At 35.3% G+C, this 16,581-nt stretch overlaps 3 protein-coding genes across 3 annotated transcripts; 1 reads left to right on the top strand and 2 right to left on the bottom strand.

Moving 5' to 3' along the window:
- Positions 1 to 771: 771 nt before the first annotated feature.
- LOC104895079 (peroxidase 72) lies at positions 772 to 3,365 on the bottom strand. Its single transcript, XM_010681488.4, has 4 exons — positions 3,034 to 3,365; positions 2,721 to 2,912; positions 2,134 to 2,299; positions 772 to 1,398 (listed from the first exon to the last, which is right to left on the bottom strand). Exons 1-4 carry the CDS (start codon positions 3,259 to 3,261, stop codon positions 983 to 985), a joined length of 1,002 nt encoding a protein of 333 aa, XP_010679790.1. The 5' UTR covers positions 3,262 to 3,365; the 3' UTR covers positions 772 to 982.
- A 1,036-nt stretch (positions 3,366 to 4,401) lies between these two features.
- Positions 4,402 to 6,335, top strand: LOC104895080 (peroxidase 72). Its single transcript, XM_010681489.3, has 4 exons — positions 4,402 to 4,699; positions 4,795 to 4,986; positions 5,216 to 5,381; positions 5,708 to 6,335. The coding sequence occupies exons 1-4, from the start codon at positions 4,472 to 4,474 to the stop codon at positions 6,121 to 6,123; spliced, it is 1,002 nt and encodes a 333-aa protein (XP_010679791.1). The 5' UTR covers positions 4,402 to 4,471; the 3' UTR covers positions 6,124 to 6,335.
- Positions 6,336 to 10,773: 4,438 nt separating this feature from the next.
- On the bottom strand, positions 10,774 to 13,496 carry LOC104895081 (peroxidase 72). Its single transcript, XM_010681490.4, has 4 exons — positions 13,117 to 13,496; positions 12,678 to 12,869; positions 12,423 to 12,588; positions 10,774 to 11,361 (listed from the first exon to the last, which is right to left on the bottom strand). Exons 1-4 carry the CDS (start codon positions 13,342 to 13,344, stop codon positions 10,946 to 10,948), a joined length of 1,002 nt encoding a protein of 333 aa, XP_010679792.1. The 5' UTR covers positions 13,345 to 13,496; the 3' UTR covers positions 10,774 to 10,945.
- Positions 13,497 to 16,581: the final 3,085 nt, after the last annotated feature.

Here is a 16,581-nt window from a genome sequence, read left to right as displayed (position 1 = left end):
CAACCTAAGCTTATATGATACATTTAGGAAAATCTAACTACTTGCTGCTAATTTTTTACGGAATTCCAACTGTCTAGATATCTTTTTAATTTATCTTTCAAATCTGTGGTATAATATTTGTTCAATGGTTCTTTTTGCTTAATTTTAAGTAGTAACACATTGGAAAGTTTAATCATACACCATTATTATATGTTAATTCTTTTTTCATATACGTGACTGTTAACTTAATATACTTGACTCAAGTAAAAAAAAGGAAGTTATAACATCAGGAATGAACCAAATGGATGAGGAGCTAGCTCATGTGGTAGAGTACTCCCCTCTGATCCTTGAGGCCAGGGGTTCGATCCTTACCCCCAGCATTATGGCTATGTTTCGTTCACATGAAATTATCTGATCTGATTACAAGATCTTATCTTTTAGTTTTTTCTCAATATATAAGAAAAAATATAGTCATGTGGGGTCTTGTTTGATTCGTCTCAATGAGTACTTTATTAATATTCAATTATTATATTTTACTAATATGTAATGAAGATATAATGATTTTTAAATATAAGCATGATCTGAACTGATCTGATCTGAACTTATTTTTTCTGATCTGATCTGATCTGAAATAAGCAAAAATAAGGTGAACTGAACAAGCCTATGTTGGGGTATTTCCTTAGCATGCTTTACCAGCCAATGTGCTGGTAGTTCCTACAAGGCTAGTAGCCTTGGTAGGGGTTAGTCCTTGAACTGACTTAATTTCCCAATCGAAAAAAAAAAAATCAGGAATGAACCAATATATATTTATTTCATTTGGAAGACTAATTTACATATTTCTCTCAGAACGTGCTACAGTAGCAGTCACTCTTCTTCAAACAAACAGATAATGAAATTACTTGTACAGGTAAAGAAATTCAGGCTAAATTACACAAATTTTCAACTGAAACAACAAAACAGACAAAACACACACACATTTAACATTTTGACCTGTTAGGAACTCTTAGTAGGTATTGATCCTTCTGCAATTTTGCCTGATCTCACCTCTTTTCCCAGTCAATGGAGAGATATAACCCATCTTGACCATGGACTTAGCAAAATGATGAAAGAAGAGCTCCATATTCTCAGCATATTGCTTCACTAATTTCATTGATGCATGATTTTTGGTTAACAAAATTTGGTCAGAGTTCAATAGTCCGTTGTAAGATAAGATGTTCTTGTAGTAGCTGTTATCAAAGTTGAAGGGGGAGACATAGTCTAAGAAGAACAAGTTTTGGTCACCACCAGATCGTGGGCACTGGTTGCGCAACTTTGAAGCATATAGATGGTTCAATGTGACGTCTGGTTGCCCGTTATTGTTCTGGTTGTAGAGCCTTTGTCTGAAGCTTACACACCTTGCATTACCTATTGTGTGAGCACCTGCACCAGCATTTCTTTTTTGTCAATATCAACACCAAAAAGAAAGAAAACAGGGAAAAATTGATATTTGAGGTTTAAGTGTATGAACTCTTAATCCTATGTAACGTTTTGACTTTTGCAACTTTTATTTGCTAACTTTGACGGTTATATATTTGTGTCTCAATGTATACATTTTTTTAAGGGTATGTTTAACGCATAGTCTGGAGCAAAGTCTTACAAGAAGTTTTTGATAGTCTTGGTAAAGACTCAGCGTTATTCATCTAATATAATGGGGATAGTCTTGGGGTGGGTTTGGATAATTAAGATTCCACCTAAGACTATTGATATGGGACTCATATTTTCTAGGCCACCAAAAACCTGCCACGTGTCTTTTATTTTTTTCTTTGTACAAATCTGCCATATGTTAAATTTTTGGTAGAGAGTATGGATAGAGTCTGAGGGATAATGTGTAAAACGGGGATGTGTCTGGAGTGAATTTGAAAAATAAAAATTAGTGAAAAGCTGATGTGGGACAGTTTGAAGTTTGGGTTTGGGTCTGAGGGATAAACACACCTAAGAGAGTCTCAAAGTATACTTACTAGCACAACGTTTAGTTATTACTTGTTTTATACTTTTATACAATATAACATTTTAATGGTCAATTTGTGTGATTAGAAAATACGAAAGTCAAAGTGTTAGCAATTCTTAAAAACAGAGTAACAAGATACAAAGAACTACAAATGCTTGGAAACAAACCTGAGAGGGCAACAAGATCACCAAGGTTGAGGCCTTGGCGTTTAAACTTGGTAAGAATGGTGTTAAATGTGTTGTTAGGAGCAGGAATATCATTGTTTGATCCGCTCAAACTAGCTCCTCTTGCATCCTTTCTTCCTAAGGGCACTTCCCAGTTTGGTCCACCAACCTGCAATTATTGTACAATAACATTAAGTGTTATTTTTTCATTTTAACTTAAGATAGAGGTACGTAACATGCATTAGAATGTGTATTTTGCCAAGTGCATGCTACGAATTACTACTCCCTCTATCCCGATAATATGTTTGTATTTCCGATTTATGCAGTCAAATTTTACAAACTTTTGACCTAGGTTACACATAGACGGATACAGGTACAGTGTAGATTCGGGTACGTGGACAGAAAACGGCAAGATTTTGAAATTTTAGGAAAGGGTACGCGTACCCATATATACAGGATACATATCGTATCGGGTACGGGTGCGGGTACGAGTACGTGACCTAGAAGAAGTACCAATAATGCTACATAGCTTCTGATCATATGAGCACAATAGACAACATGGAGTAGCAATGCAACAAACTAATGCTTACAATAACAGTTGAATCTCTGGCAGTTAAAGCAAGAATATCAGCACAAGAGACGGTATGAGGGCATGCTTGCTCCACGGCAGCCTTGATTTCGTCGATGACCTCAAACCCTCGAACAGAGTTTTTATTAGGGTTGGACCCCTTCTCTGAGACTATGCCTCCACCATTGTCTAGCAACAATGAGGCATCACATCCCTGCAAATTTTTGTTTCAAAGGTTAAAAAACCAAAAAAGTTCACTTACATATTGGTTCGTAGAAAAAAAAAAGAAACCAAGTTATATTAACATGATCATTATAAATATTTCATACAAATACCTTGACGAAGCAATCATGGAAATGGAGCCTAAGTAAGGAAGCAGCCATTCTACGTTCCCTCGCAACCGCCTTAGCAACAACAGACTTGACAATCTGTTGCAATTGCGGGCACGAGTGATCGTAGAACTGCGGGTAGAGATACCCACTTTTGGTTTTGTGCGAGAAGCATAGTGGTGGTGCAAATGCTAGGAGAGCAAGAACAATGAAGTAGCTCATGAACTGAGCCATGTTTGTTTTGACAATATACACTTATGTTTTGTAAACTAATACTATTATTTGACTTGATTTTGAATGCTTTAATTTTGTGATATGATATCCTGAGATGGGTTGAAAGGGTATTAATAGTAGTAGAGATGTAACTGCCTAAGAAAAAGACAGGAGACATAGGAGGTGGAGTTGGTCAACTAAGATATATTCGCTATAACTAAGATGCTAGCTAGCTGCTCAAATTATTGGAACAGATGAAAGTTTCATGCAAAATAATGTAACATTGAGTAGGTCTTATCTAGCTCACTGGAACTCAAGGGACTCCTTCCAAGGACAAAAATAATGTAACTTTCTGCTCATGATAATATTTTTTATATACTCCTGTCAACTCTTATTTTCTAAGTATTACATATGCTTTGAATCTTTGAACATTGAAGAGTTTGAACCAAAATAATCCCAAACTTATTACATCTATTCTAATCATATTATACATATATAAAGTTGAATAACTTTTAGAGAGAAATCAACATACATTTGATAGTATCTCTTTTGAATGGTAGTGTTATTTACAACGTATACGGTATATCTTTTTAACTTTTCAAAATTTTCATATACCCCTCATTTTATTTGAAGTAATATTATAATAGATTTGGTGGAAATTAGAGATCGTGCAGGCCAATGGTTAGAATAAGTAGGTAGTATGAGTGGCATAGCCCATTAGGTTAAATTGTGTTAGGTTAAATTTATGTTATGTTTCTCTATATAAAGGGTTGTAATCTTTATGATATGAAACAAGCAATAATAACATCATATTATTCTCTCCCTTCTCTCTTCTATATTTAACATGGTATTATTTTATTTGGAGTAAAGAGAATGTGAATCAATGGTTGATTAAAATGATAGTGGATCATATTAAAAATGAACGTGTAAAAAGTATTGTGAGACGAATGAAGGGAGGGAAGTCATTATTTTGCATGAAACTTTCATCTGTTCCAATAATTTGAGCAGCTATAGCATCTTAGTTAGAGCGAATATAACTTAGTTGACCAACTTCACCTCTTCCTGTGCCTCCTGTCTTTTTCTTGGACAGTTAGAAGACTTCTACTAGACTACTAGTATAAATACCCTTTCAACCCATCTCAGGATATCATATCACCGAATTAAAGCATTCAAAATCAAGTCAATAATAGTATTAGTTTACAAAACATAAGCGTATATTGTCAAAACAAACATGGCTCAGTTCATGAGCTACTTCATTGTTCTTGCTCTCCTAGCATTTGCACCACCACTATGCTTCTCTCACAAAACCAAAAGTGGGTATCTCTACCCGCAGTTCTACGACCACTCGTGCCCGCAACTGCAACAGATTGTCAAGTCTGTTGTTGCTAAGGCGGTTGCGAGGGAACGTAGAATGGCTGCTTCCTTACTTAGGCTCCATTTCCATGATTGCTTCGTTAAGGTATTTGTATGAAATATAATGACGCTCATATTTATGCAATTAGTAACAAGTAAGTTGAGCTTTCTGGTACTTAACTTTTGAAATAATATTTGCAGGGATGTGATGCCTCATTGTTGCTAGACAACGGTGGAGGCATAGTCTCAGAGAAGGGATCGAACACTAACAGAAACTCTGTTCGAGGGTTTGAGGTCATCGACGAAATCAAGGCTGCTGTGGAGCAAGCATGCCCTCATACCGTCTCTTGTGCTGATATTCTTGCTTTAACTGCCAGAGATTCAACCGTTATTGTAAGCATTAGTTTGTTGCAACTTCATATTGTCTATTGTGCTGATATGGTCAAAAATTTGTAAAATTTGACTGCATAAATCGGAAATACAAACATATTATCGGACAAAGGGAGTAGTAATTTGTAGCACGCACTTGGCGAAATACACACTCTAATGTTACCTCTTCTCTTAGATTTAAGTTGAAGAAATAACAAAAATAACAGTTAATTTTGATATGCAATAACTTCAGGTTGGTGGACCAAACTGGGAAGTACCCTTAGGAAGAAAGGATGCAAGAGGTGCAAGTTTGAGCGGATCAAACAATGATATTCCTGCTCCTAACAACACATTTAACACCATTCTTACCAAGTTTAAACGTCAAGGCCTCGACCTTGTTGATCTTGTTGCCCTCTCAGGTTAGTTTTCAAGCATGTGTAGTTCTCTGTATCTTGTTACCATCACAAAGTTTGACCATTAAGATGTTACAATATCTATTACAAAATAATGTAATACATTGTATTAGAATACTTTGAGAAACATCCAAAATCTTACATATTATACTTTGAGACACATCCAAATCTTACATAATACAATCAAAGTTAGCATATGAAGGGTACAAGAGTTGAAGTATTACAACATAGGACTAAGAGTTTGTACATTCAAACCTTGCATATCATCTTTTTCCCTTTTTTCGTTCATTTGTATCTGGGTTGAAACTGACAAAAAAGAAGTGCTGGTGCAGGTGCTCACACAATAGGTAATGCAAGGTGTGTAAGCTTCAGACAAAGGCTCTACAACCAGAACAGGAATGGGAAACCCGACTTCACCCTAGAGCAAGCGTATGCTTCTCAGTTGCGCAACCAATGCCCGCGATCTGGTGGTGACCAAAACTTGTTCTTCTTAGACTATGTGTCCCCTTTAAACTTTGATAACAGCTACTACAAAAACATCTTATCTTACAAGGGACTATTGAACTCTGACCAAGTTTTGTTAACCAAAAATCATGCATCAATGCAACTAGTGAAGCAATATGCTGAGAATATGGAACTCTTCTTTGATCATTTTGCTAAGTCCATAGTTAAGATGGGTAACATCTCTCCATTGACTGGGAAAAGAGGTGAGATCAGGCAAAACTGCAGAAGGATTAATACCTACTAAGAGTTCATAACAGGGCAAAATATCTGTATTTTCTCTATTTTTCTGTTTTGTTGTTTCAGTTGAAAAATTGTGTAACTTACTCTGATTTTATTTACATGTTCAAGTAATTTCATAATTTGTTTGTTTCAAGAGGAGTGACTGCTACTGTAGCAAGTTCTGAGAAAAATATATGTAAATTAGTCTTCCAAATGAAATAAACATATATTGGTTCATTCCTGATGTTATAACTTACTCTTTTTACTTGAGTCAAGTGTTGGAGTTTATAAGAGTTTATACTAGAAACTCAAAGTTCGCTTTAGAAAAATATGAAGAGTCTATTTTATCTTGTCCCACATTGAAAGAATAGAAGGAAAGAGTACGGTTTATAATCATCACTCTTCCTCTATCCTTTGAGTTGTGTAATGAGGCTTTTATTGAATATGTGGTGATTGGTGTTACTACACAAGCCATGGGTTTTGAGCATTAGTTAATAAACTTAGCTATCTTTTATTCTTTTTGGGTTAATTATTTGCCAGCCTTTTTTTTTTTTTTTGACATCGAGAAAGTGTACATTAATTTAAAAAACGAAAGTACAACCAAGGCTAATACAATCAACCAAACATAAAAACTAAACTGAGCTATAATCGCTCTTACATAAGAGCTACAGAAACATAAAAAACATAAACTAGAATAAGACTGCTCGATCTGGAGGGCTGAGTTGATAGAGAACTTTAATGAACCGCTTCTTCTGGTGGATGACAATCGCCAGAACCCTGATGAAAGGAGTGGACGGAGAGGGTTGATTTCATACGTGGGGTAACCAAATACTTGCGAGATTAGAATCTCGCAATAGGACCAAAACCAGTGACCTCTTGTCACATGGAATTCTATGGTCATGTTCCGTGAAAGAGTCACATTCCTGTGTGACTCAATACCCTTTTGGAAGGGTATTACTGGCTTCTCCTGTGTGACTCAATACCCTTTTGGAAGGGTATTAGTTAATAAACTTAACTATCTTTTATTCTTTTTGGGTTAATTATTTGTCAGCATTTTTTTTTTTTGACATCGAGAAAGTGTACATTAATTTAAAAAACGAAAGTACAACCTAGGCTAATACAATCAACCAAACATAAAAACTAAACTGAGCTATAATCGCTCTTACATAAGAGCTACAAAAACATAAAAAACATAAACTAGAATAAGACTGCTCGATCTGGAGGGCTGAGTTGATAGAGAACTTTAATGAACCGCTTCTTCTGGTGGATGACAATCGCCAGAACCCTGATGAAAAGAGTGGACAGAGAGGGTTGATTTCATACGCGGAGTAACCAAATACTTGCGAGATTAGAATCTCGCAATAGGACCAAAACCACTGACCTCTTGTCACATGGAATTCTATGGTCATGTTCCGTGAAAGAGTCACATTCCTGTGTGACTCAATACCCTTTTGGAAGGGTATTACTGGCTTCTCCTTTAAGGAGAAACGCAAATGAGTTGACGCGCTAGAAACCCAATTAACAAATTGGGGAGCCGTCTTCAGATATCGTTTTGTCAAGGCAATGATTAAAAAAATCATTACCAAGCGATTTTGAGATCTAACCAAGGTTAGAACTCGAAGAACCATCCGATTATGATAATCGGATAAGACAAACCCCAAACATGGAATCATTTGCCACGAAAACCCTAACCAACCACATGAACATGAACGAGAGCCAACCTTTTGAATACAAAGACTACCTCCAAGTAACAAAAAAATCAAGCAGACTAAATTAACAAACAACACCACCATACGATTCCCACCAAGAACCCAAAAACGGACGTACTTCGAAGAAGCAAAGAAACAGTGAAGGAGTTTAGAGGCACAACCACCGGAGGACAACTACACAACACTAAGGGGGAAGGGGGAGGGGATGCCTGCAGCTAAACTAACTGCCTACAAAACACTAATAGAGGGAAGGCGAGGGGAAGCCCTACAACTTTTCAGTGAACATGACACAACACGAAGGGGGAGGGGGAAAGGGAAGCCCAAACCTGACAATTAGGGGTAGGGGGAAGAAACCTAACCACGAAACAAGGGGGAAGGGAAGGGGAAGCCCAAACAAACTAACTCACGGTGGGCGTCAAGGAGGCGACGAGGTGCCGACGAGGGCGGTGGAAATTTAAATGAAGAAACGTCTAGGAGGCGGCGGGGTTTGAGGGACAATGGCGCCCGAGAACAAACTGGACCGACCGGAAAACCGCGACAGGGTGGTGACGACGAACTGGACAAAAGAAAAACCGACTGAATTTTTTTTTTTTTAAAAAAAACGAAGTAAAAACACAAGGGAACTCGCCGGAGACTCGCCGGAGACCTGCGCGGCGCCGGATCTCCGCGAGTTCTAGGGTTAGGAGGGTGAGTGGGTTTTGTTTTTAGAGAGAAGGCAGAGAAGTGTTTTCTTAGAGAGAGAGAGGGGTTTTTATTTGTCAGCATTTAATGACCGCTTTTATCAGTCTTAATTTACCGTTTTCCCCCTAATGTCTCTTAATATTTCAGTTTTTTCCTAATTTCTCTCTTGATCTGTTGCCTTTATTCTTCCTATTTATTGACCATTTTTCCCACGATTTCAACCATTAACTAATCTCGTTTGGTTTTCCTCTTCCTATAAATACTAGTGTTCTTCTGGTATTCATTGGGACACAAAAACACGCACAATCTCTTCTTCTCTTCTTTTTCGTTCTCCTCTATTATTCTGGGCAATATTCAAGATCGTTCTCAATCTGTTTTTTCCCCTAATCTTTCTTAATATTTCGGTTTTTCTCTAATTTCTTTCTTGATCTGCTGCCATTATTCTTCCCATTTATTGACCGTTTTTCCCACGATTTCAACCATTAACTGATCTCGTTTGGTTTTCCTCTCGCTATAAATACTAGTGTTTTGGTATTCATTGGGACACAGAAACACGCACAATCTGATCTTCTTCTCTTCTCTTTCTTTCTCCTCTATTATTCTGAGCAATATTCAAGGTCATTCTCAATCTGTCAACACCGGAAATGCAGAAACCGTGTATCTCTGGAGGTTGATGGCTGTGAGTCCGTGTGTTGTTGCGAGACAAATTCAACTGTAGGGCAGTGATCTTCTCACGCCATGATTGTTAGATAAGTTTGTTTTAATTGTTACTAGTTTACGTTCCTATATCAAGTATATAGTTCTAGTACTTCAATAGTATTGAAAGATGTTTAAGTTTATTGTACAAACTTGTTTTGATCTTGGAGATGGCACTGGACTTGCAATTGCGTCAAGTAAGCATAGGTCAATAATGTATTAACTATTGTAATTTCATCCCTCTCTTTAATTAGTGCTTGAATCTTATCTGTTTAATTGAATATAATAATTGGTGGAATTTGAATTGTGTCTTATTCCTACTGTGATGATTTTTTGAAAGCTATATTATATTGAATGTTGTGGCTACTGTGTTACCTAAGGGCTAAGGCAGAGTATGGACACTATTGTGTAAAATGTATAAGGAGTAAATTAAGTGAGTTGAACAAGTCACTCCATTAAAGCTAAGATATATCAGTTGGTCTTGTAAGAGACCGTCTACTTTTAGTTTAACATTAGGCACGGTCCACGTCTAATATGAAGAAGAGAACATGTCATCTTTTTTATATAGTGAATATTTTAATTTATTTAGGGACCAGTTTAATCTATTTCATGACCATTTTAATCTATTGAGTAATGACATTCTCTAACCTATTCAGTGACTACTTTAATCCATTTAGTGACTGGTTTAATTCGAACGGTAACACTTTCAAGCTATTTTTTGAAATTGTTTGTTGTATTTCGAGAATCAAGAAAATAAAGGAAGGAGAAGAGAAGGGATGACTAGGATATTGTTGGGTTAGAGTGAAATAGAATAAACTTGTTATAAAATTCAGTATTGGTTTTGTCTAATTTTATGTTAAAATTAAACCGCCTATTCTAATAATTTGTGAAAATATATACGCTCTTTTCTTCTTCTAATCTACATATTTTGACCATTGTGTTGCAAATTATGTGTAAGGAAAAACATGGTAATATGTAATTTTGTTAGATTCATCTCAATTTATATCATCAATCTCATATGTCAAAATTATACTTCCTTCGTTTTTTATTAGATGTTACACTTTTCAAATCACGGACTCCTAGGTAACTTTTGGAGAGGAGAGAGATAGAGAGAATGAAAAACAAAAGGGTTCCATGTGAACATGTGATAGGAGAGAGATAGAGAAAAGTTATTACCCAAAATAAAAGTATATAACATCTAATTTAAAACTTCCTAAAATAGAAAGTGTAACATCTAAAGAAAACGGAGGAAGTATAAGAAATGTTATTTATTGATACATGAAGATATTACTCCCTCTGTTTCAAAATATAAGGCATTCACGCTTTACGAAAATTTGCTTTGACCACAAATATCTCTCAAATACGATAAATAAAAATTATAAAAATTATATCGTTGGATTCGTCTTGAAAAATACTATAATAATATTATTTTTTAAATTTTTTTATCAACAAATATTAAGAGTAATTAACGGTCAAAGTTCGACCTCGAACCTCGTGCGTGCCTTATATTGTGAAACGGAGGGAGTAATAGGGAAGCCGAAGCGTGAAGGTCAAAGACTAGTACAAAACAAGAAAATTCAAGTGACGAGTTTAGCAATGAAGTAGTACTTTATTTCACCTGGAAAATCTGATATATAAATATCTCTCAAATCTTGCCATAGGCAGCTTTAAACACTCAATATATGAAATTTCTTAAGTAATGAGAAAAGAAGAAAAAAAATTACATGAAGCCACAAAATACAGAAAATAAAAAGGTTCTTATTAGTAGTTATTAATCCTTCTGCAGTTTTGCCTGATCTCACCTCTTTCCCCTGTCAATGGAGAGATGTTACCCATATTAACCATGGACTTAGCAAAATGATCAAAGAAGAGCTCCATATTCTCAGCATATTGCTTCACTAGTTGCATTGATGCATGATTTTTGGTTAATAAAACTTGGTCAGAGTTCAACAGTCCCTTGTAAGATAAGATGTTCTTGTAGTAGCTGTTATCAAAGTTGAAGGGTGACACATAGTCTAAGAAGAACAAGTTTTGATCACCACCAGATCGCGGACACTGGTTGCGCAACTTTGAAGCATATGCTTGGTCTAGGGTGAAGTCTGGTTGCCCGTTCCTGTTCTGGTTGTAGAGTCTTTGTCTGAAACTAACACACCTTGAGTTACCGATTGTGTGAGCACCTGTACACCAACACTTATTTTCGTCAATCTCAACGCAAAGTTGAAGAAAAGGAAAAGCAAGGAATGTGCTATGATGAATGATTGTTAATTAATTATAGGGAAGCCAATTAGCCAAGATTTATGTATCATGAGGGTGGATGAATAAAATACATTGTATTGGTTAAATTTTATAATTACCCTACTATTCATGTACCATGCTTCTATCCACACACATTGAATGTCGTGAGTAGGGTGCTTATCGAACGAGCCGAGCCCGAATAGCACTTGGCTCGACTCGAACTCGTTTAACTTTTTTTGGGCTCGACGAGTTTGGGAAGCCGAGCTCGACTCGAACTCGGGATTAGTTTTTGCTGCTCGAGCTCGGCTAGGCTCGAGCTCGTTTTCAGGCTCGGCTCGAACTCTGGTTCAATTATGGGCTCGAGCTCGATTATGAACACTTAAACGAGCCCGAATAGCACTTGGCTCGACTCGAACTCGTCTAACTTTTTATGAGCTCGGCTCGTTAACTCGACGAGTTTGGGGAAGCCGAGCTCGGCTCGAACTCATGATTAGTTTTTGCTCGTTTTCAGGTTCGGCTCGAACTAACTCGGGTTCAATTATGGGCTCGAGCTCGATTATGGACACTTAATATAATTTTTAATATATATAAATAATTTTTTTAGTATAAAATAATAATTGGGCTGTCTACGAGCTTTCGAGCCGAGCTTTGCTTAACTCAGTTCGGCTCGTTTAAGTCTTGAGCCGAGCCCGAACTCGAGCTGAGTCACAATGAGCCGAGCTTTGACCGAGTCGACCCTGAACTGTTCGCAAGCTTGTCAGGCTCGTTATCGCCCCTAGTCGTGAGACCCATTGTTGGTTCCTATTATTAAATTTTGTTCATAATTATGGATCAAGGCCAACACATAATCTATTATGTACTTTTTTCGGTGTTTAGGAGGCCAAAAAGGAAATGACGTAGGTAGTAGATTCGATCCCAAATCATGGGTACTACTCCGACTTCAATTTACCAACTACATCAGTTATTCATATGGTATGAAATGTATAAGGTGATTGAAAATAACCTGAGAGAGCAACAAGGTCAACAAGATCAAGGCCTTGACGTTTAAACTTGGTAAGTATGGTGTTAAATGTGTTGTTAGGAGCAGGAATGTCGTTGTTTGATCCGTTCAAACTTGCTCCTCTAGCATCCCTTCTTCCTACGGGTACTTCCCAGTTCGGTCCACCAGCCTGCAATGTTATAAACCTTAGTTGTGTACTTTTGATATCATGCTCAACTTAATCTACTTGGAAAAGTGTTTAAGTAATTTGATGCTTACAATAACAGTTGAATCTCTGGCAGCTAAAGCTAGGATATCAGCACAAGAAACAGTATGGGGGCATGCTTTCTCTACTGCTGCCTTGATCTCATCGATGACCTCGAACCCTCGAGCTGAGTTCCTGTTAGTGTTGGAACCCTTCTCCGAGACTATGCTTCCACTGTTGTCTAGCAACAATGAGGCATCACATCCCTACCAAATTTAACAAAAAATGCACCAAAAACTATTAATGTTTAAGTTTTGAGTAGTGGACTAGTGTTAGAGATAAAGTGCGATACTAAAGATATAATAAATATCTGTAGGATATATTAGTAGTTAGGATATAATATTATCTTATCTTTAGTATCGCACTTTATCTCTAACAACTAGACTAAAATAGTGTTGCTAAGTCCAATATGATGAGCATTATATGATACATTTGATGCAATCATGCAAATACCTTAACAAAGCAGTCATGGAAGTGGAGCCTAAGCAAGGAAGCAGCCATTCTTCGATCCCTAGAAACCGCCTGCGCAACAACAGACTTGACGATTTGTTGCACTTGTGGGCACGAGTGGTCGTAAAATTGAGGGTAAAGATAATATCCACTCTGTGTTTTGTAAGAGAAACATAGAGGGAGAAGTGCTAGGAGAGTAAGAACAATTAAGTAGTTCATGGACTTAGCCATGTTTGCTTAGATACTTGAAGAAAATGCTTGTGTTTTCAGCACTAATAAGGTTGTTTCTTTGAATAGTTTCTGTTATATTATGATGAGATATTGAGATGGGTGTGTAGGGATTTTATAGGAGAGGTTTTTCGAGATGTTAAAGAAAAAAAATACAGAGGAAAACAGGGGAGGTGCAGTTGGTAAGCTAATTGTTCTCTTAAGGTTCTAACTGTTCGAAATGTCGTACAACAAAATTATGTATCAACTCTTAAGCCATCCAAGTGAAAGTGTACTACAATAAAGTACGATAAAACAAGATTTTGACTCTGCTCTCGTAATATCACTGACTTTTTCTTTGGTAAACATAATATCATATTAACTACTAATTATTATCTAAAGGTTGGTATTTGGTAACATAAGATCCTATATAATCCCTAGAATTGGTTTAATTTATAGTGATTTGGAGACATTTCAAATTTCTAGAAATAAAAGTAATAGTATTAATTATTAATAGAAATCTAATTTCCATGTTGCATCAATATTTTATTTTGTTGAGATTTTGCTTTGAAATCGGGTGCTGTTAAATTTGTAAAACATCTTGAAGCAACATCTAATTGTAAAGAGTTTGTCTCGTAAGAGACCGTCTACTTTTAAATTAAAATTAGGCAATAGTAAGCCCAATATTAAAAAGAGAATTAGCCTAACAGTGACTAAGTCAATTTCTTTCAGTGACTAATTTAATCCATTTAATGACTAGGTTTACTTTTATAGTAAAATTAAACCGTCTCTTTTAATAATTTTTGAATTGTAAATAGGTTGTTTATCTTAAATGCAATAATTAGTTTGCATTCGGCAAGTTGGTAGAGAGTATGGACTTTCCTTACAAATATTATATATTTTGTATGATTGAAAAAAAAAATATTTTCAATGTTAACCTTTTCTTGAATACCCTAGTACTCCCTCTGTTTTTTTTTTATCTTTCTCACTTTCCATTTACACATCTTCCAATGCACATCTTTGAACTTAAATATCTTTCATCATATATTAGTAAGAATTATAACGATTGAATATTAATAATGTACTAATTGAGACGAATCAAACAGGATCCCACATGACTATATTTTTTCTTATAAATTGAAAAAAATTGAGAAGATTCTCTCTATGTATGAATAGTGTCAAGATTCTAAGTGAGAACAATAAAAAAAAAACAGAGGGAGTAATTTTAGTCGGTAAATCCGATACCTATTTTTTGGTTCCTGAAATTTTCTAGGTTAGATCAAGGGTTTCATTACCAACTATCCAGAAAAGAAGATATATAGTTTCGAACACCTCTAATTATAATTTAAGTATATGTATAATTGAAAATGGGTCTCATTTTAAAACACATTTCAAGCCAGATGCAATAATATAAATACTATAAATTATAACTTGTATAATTAAAATTATGGTCAATTTATATAATAATAATAATAGTACGTGTAGTTTTTTTAGAACCTAATTCTATCTTCTAATTTTTCAAAACATCTAATAATCTATTTTTATTATCCGAAAATTATAATATTACAAACCCACGTGGTACTCTGAATGCTCTCGAAAAAAGCCATTATCTATAGAAAAAGAGAGATTAGAAAGATTAATTACATTTTTTTCGTTGTACTATTTTTCAGCATCAAACATTCTGAAAACTGGATGTAGTACAGTCTTCTTTGAAGTTCCTCAATATGGCTTAATTCTTCAAGTTATGAATTGGATTTGATGGCCGATTAGTTAGGACAATGAAACAACGGAAAGAGATTTTAACTTAATAAACACTTTTGAGTTTTGACCAAACAATCTGAAGATATGTTAAGAAAATTAAAATTCTTACTGAACTTCATCTTCATGCAAGACGAAGCATTGATAATGGAATAGTCATGGAACAGTTATACTGTCGACACTCAAAAGCTAGTAAAGACAATTCATTAGTTGAGGCTCCCGCGTGGTGTGTAATTAACACCTTGAGACTCATTCTCTCGCAACCAACAAACAAAAGGAAGAGTACAAATTAAAGTAAGAGAGTTGGTCAAACTTTTACTACTCCTTTCCGGCTTCCCCTACAACATTTCCATAAAAACCTACCATACAATAAAGCGGAGTATGTTTGGGTCCTTTAAAGTTCGGAAAAAAACTGAAAGGTAGAGTTTGAGTAATATCAACCATTGAATAAAAAATTAATGACTTATATATTAATTTTCCAAAACCCTTCCTATATTTCTCATCGAAATTCACCCTCTTATTTTTTTTTCCGTTCCACCAATATGATCCATTAATTTTAAAATATAAAGTTAAGATACAACTCTACTTTATAAAGTTTCATTAAAATTCTGGAGGATTCGGATTCCAGCTGAATCAAATCTTATGTGATGCACTATTGTAATACTTACAATTTTAGAATACTCTGAGCATTTTAAATTTTACACTAATAAGAGTAGTAATGAATCTACCACTAGTATATGATTATATTATTTTTTCGTTAAGGGAAGGATATCCTAAAATGTTCTGTTGTACCTCGTTCAAGAACAAATTTATATCATGTTCTCTTTGTTTAGTTATTACTAAATTGGATAATTTCCGTCAAATAAAAAGAAAAAGTGAACTAGTTATCCCCTCAAAAAAAAAGTGAACTGGTTATTATTAATTAGAAGTAATTTTCCTTTTTCATTGCAAAACTGATTAAAATTTGAAGTTAACTAGTTAAACTTAAAATTTTATTGGTTAAGTAATTTTTCTTTCCCTATGCGTTTATAGCATATAGTGATTTAGAAAATTCTGCTACTAACTTAAAGTGATTTTAGTCGATTATTGTTAGTTACAATTGAACTTTTCTAAATCAAAACTCATTATTTATACTTCATAATTTACATGTTATATACATGATTTTTAGAGTGTTTCTCTTTATTTATATGATAGGAAACACAATATTCACCAAAGATGTCTAAAAAGTTGCATTAAACCGTAGGTTCATATTATATAGGTTTATATGGAAGGCATTAGCTACGCCCCCTAAGCTCACTCTGGCCGGACACCTTACATCTATCCCTATATAATAGAGGTCTACGTTGTGTCGTAACAAAGGCTTCGTATTGAGACCTGATCTTCTTCTTTGGTCGATTGCTTTGTCTTCATTCATGACACCACCCCACCGATTGGGTTGGTGTTCAGTATCATCATCTTACCTTAGGGTGATCTTCTGTCTATTTACCTAAACTCCAAAGCGAT

This window comes from Beta vulgaris, chromosome 6, assembly GCF_026745355.1.
Source record: "Beta vulgaris subsp. vulgaris cultivar EL10 chromosome 6, EL10.2, whole genome shotgun sequence".
NCBI lineage: Eukaryota > Viridiplantae > Streptophyta > Magnoliopsida > Caryophyllales > Amaranthaceae > Beta > Beta vulgaris.
This window is presented reverse-complemented; position numbering and strand designations above follow the sequence as displayed.